Source organism: Microcaecilia unicolor, chromosome 10, assembly GCF_901765095.1.
Source record: "Microcaecilia unicolor chromosome 10, aMicUni1.1, whole genome shotgun sequence".
NCBI classification, from domain to species: domain Eukaryota; kingdom Metazoa; phylum Chordata; class Amphibia; order Gymnophiona; family Siphonopidae; genus Microcaecilia; species Microcaecilia unicolor.
In genome coordinates this window covers 135,123,447-135,139,454 of record NC_044040.1, presented here as the reverse complement: position 1 = coordinate 135,139,454, position 16,008 = coordinate 135,123,447, and the positions used below count along the sequence as shown (strand labels likewise).

Sequence of the window (16,008 nt, the reverse complement as noted above, 5' to 3'; positions counted from 1 at the left end):
CCACAACGAGGATCTACCTAAGAAAAAACAGCACCACAAATGCTGCAGTGAGTACTAGAACTTCAATAAACAAGCCAGATCAGATCGATCCTGCAGTCAATACTAACAGAAAATCATGAGTCTCACATTCACAGAACACAGTATAGAATAAGTAACCACAAACTAAAAATAGAAATAAAAATTAGTGCATCCCCAAGAAGCCAGATTCTGCATACAATGCAACACCAGAGAAAGAGAAAGTGATGCTTATCCCCCTGTACTGTGCAAAATATAAAGATAGCAGACATACATTTCAAAAAGTGACATATTCCAATCACTACATTACAAATTGAATACAAATAAAAACAAAAAATTGGAAAGGACCATTTTATTGGAATAAATACATATTTCAATTAGCTTTCAGATGCCATAACCTCTTTCCTCAGGTCAGGACAGTATACTGCTGTTATTGTATCCTGTCCTAACCTGAGGAAGGAGGTTTTGATCTCTGAAAGTTAGCAAAAAGGTATGGAAATTAGTCCAATAAAAACATAGCACCTTATTCCCATTTTCTATTTTTATTTATTAATGTTTAACATAGCTACCACATTACTTTATCTTTAAACTATAAATAAAAATCTCTTCTACCTTGGCCATTTACTTTTTTTCAGTTGTTGGTCCTAGTTTCTACTTTCCTTCATTTAACTCTTGGCAGGATTTCTTGTCCATTTGTTATTTTTCTCTCCTCCTTTTCCTTTCAGCTTTCTTATTTTCTGCTTCTGTCCAGATTTAATTCTTAGTATGTAGTCTTCAAGTTCTCTCTTTACTGTGTGTACTTACAGCCTGCCATCTTTTTCCCTGACTCCAGCTCTCACATTTCTCTTCCTTTTATTCCCTGGTCTCTTCATTTCTCTCCTCCCCCCAACCCAGTGTCTGCCCTTTTTTTAATCTTCACCCTTTACATCCAGTGTATGCCCCCTTCATTTAATCCTCCATTGCCCCAGGTACAAAAAATGTATTCATTTCTGAGCCCATTAGAGACACAAAAAGTACAAGTATATATATTGTGTAAACCACTCTGATTTGTAACACAGAAACTTGGTATATAAAATCCCTTTCCTCTTTCCCCTCTTCCATCCAGTGATCCAGTATCTGTCCTTTTATTTTCTCTCCCCTTTCTTCCGGCGTTTGCCCTCCCCCCCCCCCCCCAACACCCTTGCTGCTGCTGCTGCTTCCCCAGACTTGCAGTAACAGCAGCAAAGCAAAGTATAGCCATTGTGGGGGCCGCACTGTGTAAACCTGCAGCCTCCGACTGCCCTGGAATAAAGTGATGTCAGAGGGAGTGGAACCTGCAGCTGTGGGTACAGTGTGGTCCCAGGATAGCTGTGTTTGTTTTGTTGCTACTGCTGGTCTGGGAAAGCAGCAGCAGCAGCAGTTAGGAGATGGCGGCAGGAGGTAGATAGGGCAGGTCCCAGTGCGCTTGCTGTGTAGCAGTCCAGAACTGCTGCATGGCTTCTTAACAGCTTAGCAGGAACATTGGAGTCAGTCTTTTAAACAGTGGTAAAGGAGAAAAGACATATATTTAAAGAGACAGAGTAAAAGTCATAGGGTGTGCTGGATTTGTTGCATCAGTCTTGTGACTTCTTCCTAGAAGATTTTTTTTTCTTTTAAAGCTTTAGCAGGAAAAGTTTTGCCTTCTGAGATTTTTATTACATTTCTGGTTTGTATATTTAGAGTTTCTGACGTTAATAGTGAAATGTATAGAGATTTCAGAATAATGCTGTATTCCATGTGGAAATGGGGATCCAATATTCAGAGGATTAGTTGTGATTGCCTAAATTTATACTCAAAATTTTACTGAACTAAATTTAGGAATGTGTGTGTGTATTTGGGGGGAGGGAATTAGGAGTTTAGCACTGATTTTCAGCACCAGGCTCATAAATTATTTCCATAAATCTGTGCAAATGGATGATGGGTCTAAATTTATAAGCATAACTTTAAAGTTCCTATTAAGAAAAGGTTTTTAGCTGACAACTTAGGCTCGTAAGTTTGGATGCAAGTGGGCACATGCTTGGGACCTAAATTTAGGACCTCAGCTTTTTTTGAATATTGGACCCAGGGTTTTCACAGCACTGCAGTGGTCTAAACAATTTTCTAATATTTTTTTTTTCTGTCTGTGCTTGTGGCTTCTTTGGAACTGCTTGCGACCACTCCACCTGTTTGCTGCTGCATTTGGCTATTAGCTGAAATTGGAGATTATGATGAAACTTTGGATCGAAAGCATCTTAAAGTGAATTTCTATTTGCCGCAGCAGGAGAGAGTGCAGGACAAGATCTTGGAGTTCCATAAACAGCACCTGTAAGTTCATCCCAATCATAAGGGCGCTGTTCAAACACTGCCTTTGTATCCACATAGGAACCTAGCTGGAGGTGGTGATGTTGATGGGTTAACATTTGTATTTTCTGTGTGTTTGGTTTCTCTTGTGTTAGGCATGCCTTACTGCAGCATCATTAAGTCTGAGAAGCATATGTGTAAACTGCAGTGATGTAATCCATAATAATATTATATGCAGTGCTTATCAATCTTTTTGTGGTACAAACGTTCCCCATGGTTCTCCCCAGTACTACAGGTCCTTAAGCATCAAGGATGCCAATTTGAATGAAAATGACACAAATCTCACCTAGATGAAGATGGGCTCAACTGTAAGAAACAGATGACAACGTAGTGCCAGGCCTTAACAGCCAAAAAAACAATATTTCAACACATTGAACAAGCTACAAATTCAACCAAGCAACTATTTAAAATAGTAAACAGCCTACTGCAAGTCCCACAACAGAGCTAGCCTTAACAGTTACAACTAACCAGCAGTGATTTTGCCACATACTTTGCCATCAAAATTAAAGGTGTCCATCAGGACCTACAGACAGTCCCATTAAAATTCTCACCAGCTAACGAGGAGAATGCTCCCTCACCCCCACCATGCACAGCCATCTGGGACTCATTCAGCCAGGTCACAGAGGAGGCTCTAGAAAAATTTGTGAAAGGTCTATGGCTGACAACCTGTCCTGTTGACCTCTGCCCAGCAAAGATAGTACAGTAAGCAAGCACAGGTCTTATTGAAGGGGGCCACAAAAATTAGCTCCTCTCTTGTGGAAGGGCAGCTTCCAACAACACTAAAAAGAGCTGTGGTGCGCCCCCTACTGAAAAAGAGCTCCCTTGAACAGGATACGCTTGAAAACTACCAAACAATCTCTAACGTTGCTTTCTTGGCAAAACTTATAGAATATATAGTCTGCATTCAATTCAGCGACTGGCTAAATGAAAGTAATTGGCTATACCCATGTTAGTCTGGCTTCAGACCTGGATACAGAACAAGACAGTTCTTGTGTCACTTCTCGATCACAGAAACCGTGACAGGGGTCTGCCTCAATGCTAGTGTTGCTGGATTTCTCAGCAGTCTTCAACACTGTGGATTATAATGTTTATTATTTTTATTTATTTATTAGAATTTATTTATCCCCTTACAAGCTTATGAAGCTGGCAGAAATGTTTGAGTGGCATGGTATTTACATAGTTCCATATCATCATGCTGATCAATCCATAGACTGGTGGGTTGTGTCCATCTACCAGCAGGTGGAAATAGAGAGCAATGTGGTCATGTGCTGCCGGAAACTCCTCAGTATGTTCTCTATCTCAGCAGGTGGTGGTCACACACAGCAGCAGCTCTGGCTAGGTCTCCAAGCCTAATTTTTAGGTTTTGTTGAGTACCTGGGGTTGAGGGCTCTTCTTGAGCAAGTGCAAACCTGGTGGTGCCAGGTCCCTCCTTTTCTCCCCCCTCCCGCTGGCTCCGTTTTAAAAAAAAAAAATTTTTGGACGTCCTTTAAGGGCGTTTATTTCAACGTTTATTGCAGCTGCTCACTGGGACACCAGTTCGTTACAGCTCGGAGCGAGAAGCAGGTAATTTTACCTTTTTATAGCAGGCAGGGGGTTTCCCGTTCGATCTCCACGTGGCTTATGGCGTCGGAGGGCGAGGGCGCGAAGATTCGCTCCCCGGACCGCGTGTGTGCGTCTAGCGGGGATGCGGGGGTTTCAAAGCCTGAATCGCCTTTGTTGAGCATCAGTATGGAGTCCGGTCAGTGTCCCGGTTCTTCCTCCAGTGCGGCGGTTTTCCCCGCCATAAGCGCCCATTTCCCGCTGCTCGCCCACTCCATGTTGGCCGGCCACTCTGCTTGGACGGCTTCTTCTTGGGCTGCCCTCGAGCTGGGAGACGTTAATACTATGGTCGCCCTTGATTCGGGCGACGGTAAGAAAGCGGCCAAAGTTAAGCGCCGTTCTTCCCGCGCGGTTCCTTCTCAGAGTTTCACGCCGGACGCCATTTTGGATGCGCAGCACGTTTCTCCCCCGCTCTTGCGAGCGCCGGTTGAGGGTGCGGCTAGGGCCGTGGCCCAAGCTGCAGAAGTGCACAGTTCGGGGGGGATTCTCCCCTGAGTTCATTTTGCTGCTGCATCAGGCTTTTCTTATGCAAAACGCTGCCCCTGCCCCCCTGTCTGATAAAGGGGTTGAGGCCTCCGGAAGCAAACGCCCTCGGGTGGATTTCCAGGCCCTAGAGGACTCTGTCTCCTCTGATGTAGATGAGGGCAGTGTATCTGAGTTCTCCCAACGGTCCTTTGGGGATTCCTTGGAGGAGACGGATTCCCGCTCGGATGGAGCGGATGACCCCTCTGCAGCGCGGATCTTTCGCTCAGAGGATTTGCCCAACCTGTTAGTGCAGGCCATGAGCATTTTGAAGATTTCCTCTCCGGAGGACGTCTCTCCCTCAGCCTCTGTTGGCTCCGCCATTATGCTGGGGACGAAGCGCCCGCCTAGAACCTTCCACGTGCATGAGGCCATGCGCACCTTGATTTTGGCTCAATGGGATGTCCCAGAAGCGAGCCTCAAAGTGGCTAGGGCTATGTCCCGCCTCTGTCCTCTGCTTGAAGATGAACGGGAGGCCTTTCTTTGGCCTACCGTGGATTCTTTAATCACTGCGGTGACTAAGAAAACGGCGTTGCTGGTGGAAGGTGGCACGGCCCTAAAGGACGCCCAAGACAGAAGATTGGAGGCGGCCTTAAGGTCGTCCTTCGAGGCGGCTGCTTTAAGTTTGCAGGCCTCAGTTTGCGGCTCTTATGTGGCCAGGGCGTGCCTGACGATTGTGCAGCGGGCTTCCCCCTCGGATCCTTCCTTGAGGGCTGATTGGCCGGCCCTGGAATCGGGCTTGGCTTATTTGGCAGACTTGCTGTATGATGTCTTGAGAGCCTCAGCTAAAGGTATGGCTCAGACAGTCTCTGCGCGGCGTTGGCTTTGGCTGAAGCATTGGTCTGCTGACCATGCCTCTAAGTCTCGCCTGGCTAAGTTGCCTTTTAAAGGCAAGCTGCTCTTTGGGGTCGAGCTGGACAAAATTGTGACCGATCTCGGCACGTCTAAGGGCAAAAGGTTACCTGAGGTCAGGGCTCGGGCCAGTGGTGCTCGCCCCGGTTCCTCCAAAGGACGGTTTCAGGAAGCCCGTCGGTATCGCCCGGGCAAGTCGGGCTCCTCTGCCCCCTCTTCCTTCAAGAGGAACTTCTCCCCCAAGCAGCATTCCTTTCGCAGAGACCGCCGTCCCGGAGGTGCGTCCTCCGGTCCTCCCCCAGGTTCTCGTACCCAATGACGGGGCCCTGGTCCATGGCCCAGTGCAGATTGGAGGACGCCTGTCCTCGTTTCTGGGCGAGTGGACCAGGGTAACTTCAGACGCTTGGGTGCTGGAAGTCATCAGAGACGGCTACAAGCTAGAGTTCTGCCGACCCTTAAGAGACGGGGTTGTGCACTCTCCCTGCAAGTCTCCGGTCAAAGTTGTGGCAGTGCAGCAGACTTTGGACAATCTGATCCGCCTGGGTGCGGTCGTTCCGGTGCCAGAAAATCAGCTTGGCAAGGGACGTTACTCCATTTACTTTGTGGTACCAAAGAAAGGAGGTTCTGTACGGCCTATCCTCGACCTCAAAGGGGTCAATCGGGCCTTGAAAGTTCGGCATTTCCGAATGGAGACTCTCCGCTCTGTTATAGCGGCAGTGAAGGCAGGGGAGTTCCTGGCACCCTTGGACATCAAGGAAGCTTACTTGCATATTCCCATCTGGCCTCCTCATCAACGCTTTCTGCGTTTTGCAGTCCTGGGCCGACACTTCCAGTTCAGAGCCCTCCCGTTCGGGTTGGCTACTGCTCCGCGGACCTTATCCAAAGTAATGGTGGTCATTGCGGCCTTCCTACGAAAGGAAGGAGTACAAGTCCATCCTTATCTGGACGACTGGTTGATCCGAGCCCCCTCTTATGCAGAGTGCGGCAGAGCAGTAGACCGGGTGATTGCTCTTTTGAGCTCCCTGGGGTGGATCATCAACTGGGAGAAAAGCCAGCTGCGCCCGACTCAGTCCCTGGAATATCTGGGAGTTCGTTTCGACACCCAAGTGGGCAGAGTGTTCCTGCCGGACAATCGGATTGTCAAGCTTCAGGCTCAGGTGGACCAGTTCCTAGTAGCCTCTCCTCTTCGGGCTTGGGACTATGTGCAGCTGTTGGGCTCTATGACGGCCACGATGGAAGTAGTGCCCTGGGCCAGGGCTCATATGAGACCACTACAACTCTCTCTGCTGCAGCGCTGGACTCCAGTGTCGGAGGATTACGCTGTGCACCTTCCCTTGGACCTAGTGGTGCGCAAGGCGCTGAGCTGGTGGCTGAGGACAGACAAGTTGTCCGCAGGGATGCCTCTTTTGACCCTGGAGTGGGTTGTCGTCACGACGGACGCCTCTTTGACGGGCTGGGGAGCCCACTGCTTGGGAAGGACAGCACAGGGGCTCTGGTCTCCTGCAGAGGCAAAGTGGTCTATCAACCTCCTGGAACTCAGAGCCATTCGGTTGGCGCTTTTGGAGTTTCTTCCGGTACTGGCGTCGAAGCCAGTACGGGTCCTGTCGGACAATGCCACGGCTGTGGCCTATGTCAATCGCCAGGGAGGTACCAAGAGCGCCCCACTAGCCAAGGAGGCCATGAAACTATGCCAGTGGGCGGAAGCAAACCTGGAACAGCTGTCGGCGGCCCACATTGCCGGAGTCATGAATGTCAAGGCGGACTTTCTCAGTCGCCATACCTTGGAGCCCGGAGAGTGGCAGCTATCTGCTCAGGCGTTCTTGGACATCACGAAGCGCTGGGGCCAGCCGAGCCTAGATCTGATGGCATCGGCCAATTGCCAAGTGCCGCGCTTTTTCAGCAGAGGACGGGACCCTCGATCTCTGGGAGTAGATGCTCTCCTCCAACAGTGGCCGACACAGGAGCTTCTCTATGTGTTCCCGCCCTGGCCCATGTTGGGCAGGGTGCTAGACCGGGTGGCAAAGCATCCGGGCCGGGTAATCCTGGTGGGTCCGGACTGGCCCAGACGTCCCTGGTATACGGACTTGATCAGGCTCTCAGTGGACGGCCCTCTGCGGCTGCCAGCGGAGCAGGGCCTGTTGCATCAGGGTCCCGTGGTGATGGAGGATCCCTCCCCCTTTGGTCTTACGGCCTGGCTATTGAGCGGCAGCGTCTGAGAAAGAAGGGCTTCTCAGACAAGGTCATCGCCACTATGCTGAGAGCGAGGAAGCGCTCTACTTCTACTGCTTACGCCAGGGTTTGGCGTACCTTTGCATCGTGGTGTGAGGCAGGCTCCCTTTCTCCCTTCACTGCTCCAATTTCTTCAGTGTTGGCGTTCCTGCAAGAAGGTCTGGAGAAAGGCCTGTTGCTCAGTTCCCTTAAAGTCCAGGTAGCGGCTCTGGCCTTTCAGGGGCCGCCTGAAGGGTGCTTCCCTGGCTTCGCAGCCAGATGTGGTGCGCTTTCTCAAGGGAGTTAATCACCTGCGCCCTCCTCTACACTCAGTGGTACCTGCGTGGAATCTCAATCTGGTGCTAAGAGCCTTGCAGAAGCCGCCTTTTGAACCCTTGTCGAGGGCATCTCTGAAAGACCTGACGTTGAAAGCAGTCTTTTTGGTGGCTATCACTTCAGCCAGAAGAGTTTCCGAGCTCCAGGCGCTATCATGTCGAGAGCCCTTTCTGCAGTTCACTGAGGCAGGAGTGTCTATTCGCACAGTGCCTTCCTTCCTGCCCAAGATTGTTTCTCGCTTCCATGTGAATCAGCAGCTCTGTCTCCCATCCTTTCGTAGGGAGGACTACCCAGAGGAGTACTCTGCTCTCAAATATCTAGATGTGAGACGAGTCATCATCAGATACTTGGAAGTGACCAATGATTTCCGGAAGTCGGATCATCTGTTTGTCCTGTTTGCAGGTCCTCGTAAGGGTCTGCAGGCTGCTAAGCCTACAGTGGCAAGATGGGTCAAGGAAGCCATTGCAGCGGCTTATGTGGCCGCGGGGAAGGTGCCGCCTATCCAGCTGAAGGCTCACTCCACTAGAGCTCAGGCGGCCTCGATGGCAGAGGCCGGGTCCGTCTCCTTGGAAGAGATTTGTAAGGCGGCAACTTGGGCATCGGCTCATACCTGTCGCGTGCCCGCCCATGCGGGACGCGCTCTCGAGGTCCTTTGCATACCTTCAGGCTTCTTCCCCGGGAGCGCGGAGTTTGTGAGTCCTTTAAGGCAAAATCACCCTCCAGGTAGAGAGGAGACAAAACTGGACCGGAACTCCGGACTGGATTTCTACACTGGAACACTCGGAACTGGAACGCACCGGACAGGTGCGCCCTGGAGTGGGGCCCGCTGGACTGGACACACCGGAGTGGCCCCACTGGACAGGAACATACCGGAGTGAAACCCGCTGGACTGGAACACACTGGAACGGAACTGGAACACCCTGGACCTAAGCTTCACCTACACTTGACTGCCTCCCCCTCGGGTTGAGCCCTCAGGTTCTGGCAGCCGGTAGGACTTACAGGAACAACAGGAAGGAAGGTCCAGGGGTGCCCCCTGGCACCTAGGCGAAGGCAAGGCAGACAAGCAGGAACTGTCCGGGTTCTGGCAGTCAGCAGGAATCAACACAATGACTAGTAGACTGTACCCAGGCTAATAGGAACGCTATACCCAGGCAACCAGTCATACACAGGTACATACACAGAGCAAAACTCAGGAGACTAGAACAGCTATAAACCAGCTAACAACAAGCTGTGCCCAAGCTAACAAGTCATGCACTGGAAACATACACAGAACAAACTCAGGAGACTTAGTAAAGCTATACACCAGCTAACCACAAAGCTGTGCCCAAGCTAACAAGTCATACACTGGAAACAAACACAGAGAACTAGCAGAGCTAGGCACAGGCTACAAACCAGACGGAGCTAAGCTGGCTAATCTAACACTAGGAACAAACACAGAGAGCTATCAGAGCTAGACACAGAAGGGTAGGAAACCCATAGAGCAAAAAACACAGAAGGGCTGAAACCCTACAGAGCTATACACACAGAAGGGCTGGAAACCCACAAGCGATAAACACAGAAGGGCTAAAACCCTACAGAGCTATAAACACAGAAGGGCTGAAACCCTACAGAGCTATAAACACAGAAGGGCTGGAAACCCACAAGCGATAAACACAGAAGGGCTGGAAACCCACAAGCGATAAACACAGAAGGGCTGAACACCCACAGAAGGGTAGGAGACCCACAGAACAAATAAATACAGAAGGGCTGAAAACCCACAGAAGGGTAGGAGACCCATAGAACAAATACATACAGAAGGGCTGAAAACCCACAGAAGGGTAGGAGACCCATAGAACAAATAACAAGGAAAGCAAAACGGTGCTAACAGCACACTAACCTCGGGACCTAAGGCACTGCGGAGGGAATAGCAATGCAAAGGCCAGGACTGTAGTCTTCAGGTGACTAATAAAGCCCATCAACACCAGAGCCACAGGTGCAGCAATCACCCTGCAACCAAACAGAGGCTTGACACCCAGAGCAGGCACCCCACAGAAAGCAACAGCGGGAGCCATCCTGGACACCGGCAGAGACGAAGAGGCGGCAGCCATCCCGGAAGAGGCACAGCCCACCCAGGTGAGGCCCAGCAGGGCAATCAGCACACAGAGCCAGAGAGAAACCAAGACAGAGACAGAGACAGAGACAAGCAGAAGCCAGCACAGCCACCGACTCCCTGAAACAGGGCAAGCACGAGGGCAGTCACGGCCACAGTCGTGACAATACCTTCTCCAGACATTACCGCTTGACTGTGGCTGCTCGGGCGGAGGCCCGGTTTGAAGCTTCAGTGTTGCGGTCAGGGATTTCTATGTCCCGCCCTGGGTGAGTACTGCTTCGGTACATCCCACCAGTCTATGGATTGATCAGCATGATGATATGGAAGGTAAAATTATGTATCATACCTGATAATTTTCTTTCCATTAATCATAGCTGATCAATCCATAGCCCCTCCCAGATATCTGTATTGTTTTTATTCTGGTTGCATTTCAGGTTCAAGTTTAGTCTTCAGTTCCTGTTCAGGAGGACTTCGTGTTCAAGTTTTTTCAATTGGATTCTTCAGGAGTTGAAACGATTTTGTGTTACAGTGAGCTGCTGCATTCCTCTTCCCTCTGTTTTACGGGGCTGGATTGAGACCTAAATTCTGCCGGCGCTCCCTCCTGCTTCGTGCGGCTGTAGGGCAGCTTTGTACCCCTCCCGCTTCGGCAGTGTTAGGGTTAGTCAGCTCCTCCCGCGGTTGCAGTTGCAGGATAAGCCAGAGCCCCCTGCATTGGCGGGGTGGTGTCCCTCCCCCGCTCTGCGGGGATGAGCTGGATGGATTCCCCTCCCCCACTTGTGTGGGGATGAGCTGGGTTAATTCCCCTCCCCCGTTTCGGCGGTGGTGAGCTGGGCAGAGTGTCCCTTTGTGGGTGTAATTCTCTAAGTGCTGAGTCCTGTGGATGGAGCTTTGATATCGACATACTGAGGAGTTTCCGGCAGCACATGACCACATATAGGGAGGCAAAAGGATTGCTCTCTATCTCCACCTGCTGGTAGATGGACACAACCCACCAGTCTATGGATTGATCAGCTATGATTAATGGAAAGAAAATTATCAGGTATGATACATAATTTTACCTTTTAATCCTATTTGTCAGACAGACAACAATCGGTTTTCTTTAACAGCAGCACATTATTACCTTGGGCACTGAACTGTGGGGTGCCATACTGTCTCCCATTTTATTTAATATCTACCTCAAGCCTCTGAGCTGCTTCGGTCTGTTGGCACAAAGTTCTTTATCTATTCTGATGATGTACAACTACTTATGCCCACTGAACTAGGTCTATCCACAGCTTTGAATAAAATGACTGCCTGTCTAACTGCATTTCTCCGAGGACAAGCAGGCCATATTCTCACATGTGGGTGACATCATCCATGTCGCTCGATGTGATGCTTAAACAAACTTACTAGAGCTTTAAGAGCATGCGCAGCATCCCCACCGTGCATTAGCACGTGCCTTCCCACCCGCCATGAGAGCACAGAATTTGCTGGCTTCCAGGAAAGGTTCCACAAAGTGATGTTCCACAAAGAGATGTTACTCATTCAAGTGGAGAAGGTTTGCTGCCTGGTGTGAGGGCAAGGCCTTAGATCTTTTTTCTTGTTCTGCACAGACTCTGTTTGAATACCTTCTACATCTTTCTTTTTGGCCTCAAAACCCAACTTTGTAGGGTTCACCTTAGTGAAATTAGTGCTTACCATCACTGTGTAGAGAGTAAGTCCATCTCTGGACAACCTCTAGTTGTTTGCTCCATGAGAGGTTTTCTTTTGACACAACCCACTGTCAAACCTTTGCTTCTGTCATGGGACTCAACGTTGTCCTCACCCAGCTGATGAAAGCTCCTTTTGAGCTGCTGGATTCCTATCATCTGAAGTACTTGACCTGGAAAATCCAGTTTTTGGTGGCTGTTACTTCAGCTCACAGGGTCAGTGAGCTTTAAGCCCTAAATTTTATCGTAACATAGTAGTTCTCCGCACACACCCTAAGATCCTGCTTAAGGTTGTGTCGGAGTTCTATTTGAACCAGTCAGTTGTTCTTCCAAAATTCATTTTTAAACCACATGCCCATCCTGGTGAAAGTGCACTGTACACCTTGGATTGCAAGTGAGCATTGGCCTTTTACTTGGAGCGGACTAGGCCCTACAGAGAGTCCACCCAACTTTTTGTTTGTTTTGATCCCAACAGGAGGGGAGTTGCCATTGGGAAACACACAATCTCCCATTGGCTGGCAGATTGCATTTCATTCACTTATGCCTAGGCTGGGCTGACTCGAGGGTCATGTCAAGGCTCACAATTTCACTTTCCTAACTGTCGCAATGTCAGAGCCATGGCTGCTTCGGTAGCCCACTTGAGGTCAGCCTCCATTGAAGAAATTTTTCAAGGCTGCGACATGGTCTTCATTCCACACATTCACATCAAACTACTGCCTTGAGCAGGGTACCCAATGCGATAGTCGGTTTGGACAGACAGTTGTGCAGAGGTTTTTTTTTTTTGGGGGGGGGGGGTCTAGAATCCAACTCCACCCACCTAGGCCAATTTTGTTTTGTTCCAGGCTGCACTCTTACACAGTTCTATATAGTTTCAGGTGAATTACTATTATGTCCTTGCCATTGTGAGGACCAGTGGACCTATGGTTGTGGTTTTCGGTGAGCCTTGTAGCTAGGGATTCCCACATATGAGAATATGGCCTTCTTGTCCTTGGAGAAAATGAAGATACTTACCTGTTGCAGGTGTTCTCCGTGGACAGCAAGCTATTCATTCTCACATACACTCCCACCTCCCTTGGAGTTGTCTCCTTTTTGTAGTATGCTACGGTACTGTACTGATGGTCCCGCGCTCTTGGCGGTCGGGAAGGCACTCGTGCATGCATAGTAGGGATGCTACACATGTTCTTAAAGCTCTAGTAAAGATTGTTTAAGCCCCATGTTGGGTGACATGTATAATGTCACTCACATGTGAGAATAAATGGCCTGTTGTCCTCGGAGAACACTTTCTGCAGGTAAGTATGTTCGCTTTCAAGAATGGGCAGAAAACCCCAACAAACTGTGCCTGAACCCAATCATAATAGAGATTCTTTGGATACCTAATACAAGTGGACAAATACTTGACTTCAAAATACCTTTTTGGAAGTATGAACTCCCCCTGAAATCACAGGTCAGATATCTTGGGATACTGCTGGACTCATCACTTACTCTGATCCTACAAATTCAGATAATCTTTAATAATCGTCTTGATCATCTGCAGCAACTATGAAACCTCTCTCCATATATTGAAAAGACAAGTCTGACCCCAGTGGTCCATGCTATGATAACGTCACGACTAGACTACTGTAATACCCTATTCACTGGTCAAACGAAAGAATTAGCATTTGCTCCAATTCAGAATGCTGCAGCCTGACCACATCACACCCTTGCAGTAAAAATTACACTGGCTACCAGTACCTTACAGGGCTAAATTTAAAACTCTGATTTTCAAGGTCGTCTGACGTGGAGGGGCATAATTGAACGGGGCGTCCAAGTTTTGCTGAGGACGTCCTTATAGGACGTTCTGGCGAATGAGCGGGGAAACCCGTATTATCGAAACAAGATGGGCATCCATCTTTCGTTTTGATTTTACGGTAGGGAACACCCAAATCTCAACATTTAGGTCGACCTTAGAAATGGTCGTCCTTAGAGATGGTCGTCACCGGTTTTCGGTGATAATGGAAACTAAGGACATCCATCTCAGAAACGACCAAATGCAAGCCCTTTGGTCATGGGAGGAGCCAGCATTCATAGTGCACTGATCCCCCTGACATGCCAGGACACCAACCGGGCACCCTAGGGGACACTGCAGTGGACTTCAGAAATTGCTCCCAGGTGCATAGCTCCCTTACCTTGGGTGTTGAGCCCCCCAAACCCCACTTCCCACAACTGTACAACACTACCATAGCCCTAAGGGGTGAAGGGGGGGCACCTAGATGTGGGTGCAGTGGGTTTGTGGTGGGATTTTGAGGGATCACATTTACCACCACAAGTGTAACAGGTAGGGGGGGATGGGCCTGGGTCCGCCTGCCTGAAGTGCACTGCACCCACTAAAACTGCTCCAGGGACCTGCATACTGCTGTCAGGGAGCTGGGTATAGCATTTGAGGGTGGCAAAAAATATTTTTAAAGTGTTTATTTTAGGGTGGGAGGAAGTTAGTGACCACTGGGGGAGTAAGGGGAGGTCATCCCCAATTCCCTCCGGTGGTCATCTGGTCAGTTCGGGCACCTTTTTGAGGCTTGGTCGCAAGAAAAAATGGACCAAGTAAAGTCGACCAAGTGCTGGTCAGGGACACCCTTCTTTTTTCCATTATCAGCCAAGGACTCCCATGTGTTAAGCACGCCCCAGTCCCGCCTTCGTTATGCTTCTGACATGCCCCCATGAACTTTGGTCATCCCCGCGACGGAAAGCATTTGAGGATGCCCAAAATCGGCTTTCGATTATGCCGATTTGGACGACCCTGGGAGAAGGACGCCCATCTCCCAATTTGTGTCGAAAGATAGGTGCCCTTCTCTTTCGAAAATAAGCCTGAAAATGAGCCAGAGTACTTAAAGAATAAGTTAGCCCTCTACATGTTTTTTTCTTGAGACCTGTAAGGTCTTTTCAAGGAGCATCACTATCCGTACCCTCATCAAAAGAAATTGTATGATACGATACCCACCAGTGAGCCTTCTCAGGTATAGCCCCCACACTTTGGAACTTACTTCCAGAGGGGCTACGTCTAAATCAAGACTACCTCTACTTCAAGAAGCAGGTGAAAGCCTGGCTGTTCTCACAAGCTTTTAATCCATGTGGTAACTGACTATACATTCATTCCACATCTGACTAGCTTGCTGCACACCTCATAACTTAGACCAGTTCCTCATCTTGTTTAACTTTACGACCCATCTATTTATCACAGTTGATTCTGTATTACCTATCTTGTCCCCATCTATATATCTGCACTTGGCCCCTCAGCTGTATAGAAAAGCATTAGCATCATATCTATGCTATTTGAATGTTCTGTTATGTTGCTTATTAGGTGTTTCATTGGTATTATGCTGACATCGTATTTATATCTGTGTTGTTTTGAATATTCTTCCATGCTGTCTGTTATGATGCTGTGCTGACATTATATTTCCAAGTTTGACTCATTTATTATATTTGTTTAAATTTGGTCATTTTACTATTTTTATGTAGCTAACAAAATTGCACATTTTTTATGTTAAACTGGACCCGCTGTACACCACCTTGAGTGAATCTGTTCATAAAGGCCGTTAATAAATCCCAATAAAATAAATACATTCCATCTTTCACCCACTCCCTACTCCTCCATTTCCATACTCTGTTCTCACTGTCTTGGCCTTCACCTACCTTCCACTGCCAATCTTCCCCTCAAGTCCAGCTCAAATCCTGTCTCTCTTCCCTTCCCTCTCCCCTATTCTTCTATCTCTTACTCTCTACACCATCTTCTATTGCCTCTTTCACCATCATTTTAACCCCATTTTCACCCTCATTGAACTTGTTCAAAGACCCATCCCTTTCCTCTCATACCCCTCCCCAGTACTGATATCCCTTTTCTCAGTACCTTTCAGTCTTCTAGGTCATTCACATTATGTCTCAGCCTTCCCCTCCATTTCACTCACTCATTTTCCTAACTGTTGAACATACTCTCATTCATACTTACCAGTTGCCAGGTCCTCACTATCCCCTCAATTTTCTCTCCATATCTCCCATCTATTATTTGCTGCACTGCTCCCCCCCTCCCCAACATTCTCCCTCTCAGTCACGAAGTCCCATCCATCCAGTGGCGTTCGGGGCTGACACCCGGGGCGGATCGCTGATGCGCCCTGCCCCCTGGGTGCAGCGCCCCCCCCCCCCCGGAACAGCGCGGCGCCCCCCCCCCCCCCCGGGTGCACGCCGCTGGGGGGGGGGGGGGGTGCCGCGCGCCTGCTCCCTCTTCCCCGGAACAGGAAGTAACCTGTTCCGGGCCAAAGGGAGCATGAAAACGAAGAGCCGACAGGCGCGCGGCACCCCCCCAGCGGCGTG

General features: G+C 49.1%; 1 protein-coding gene across 3 annotated transcripts in view; it reads left to right on the top strand.

The window, feature by feature from the left end:
* The window catches only part of FARP2 (FERM, ARH/RhoGEF and pleckstrin domain protein 2), a 750,352-nt gene that overhangs the window by 299,371 nt on the left and 434,973 nt on the right, over positions 1–16,008 (top strand). For all 3 annotated transcript variants that reach the window (XM_030215608.1, XM_030215609.1, XM_030215606.1), the window contains exon 7: positions 2,223–2,337. In XM_030215608.1, the coding sequence (XP_030071468.1) occupies positions 2,223–2,337 (115 nt within the window). The remainder of the gene's footprint in view (positions 1–2,222; positions 2,338–16,008) is intronic.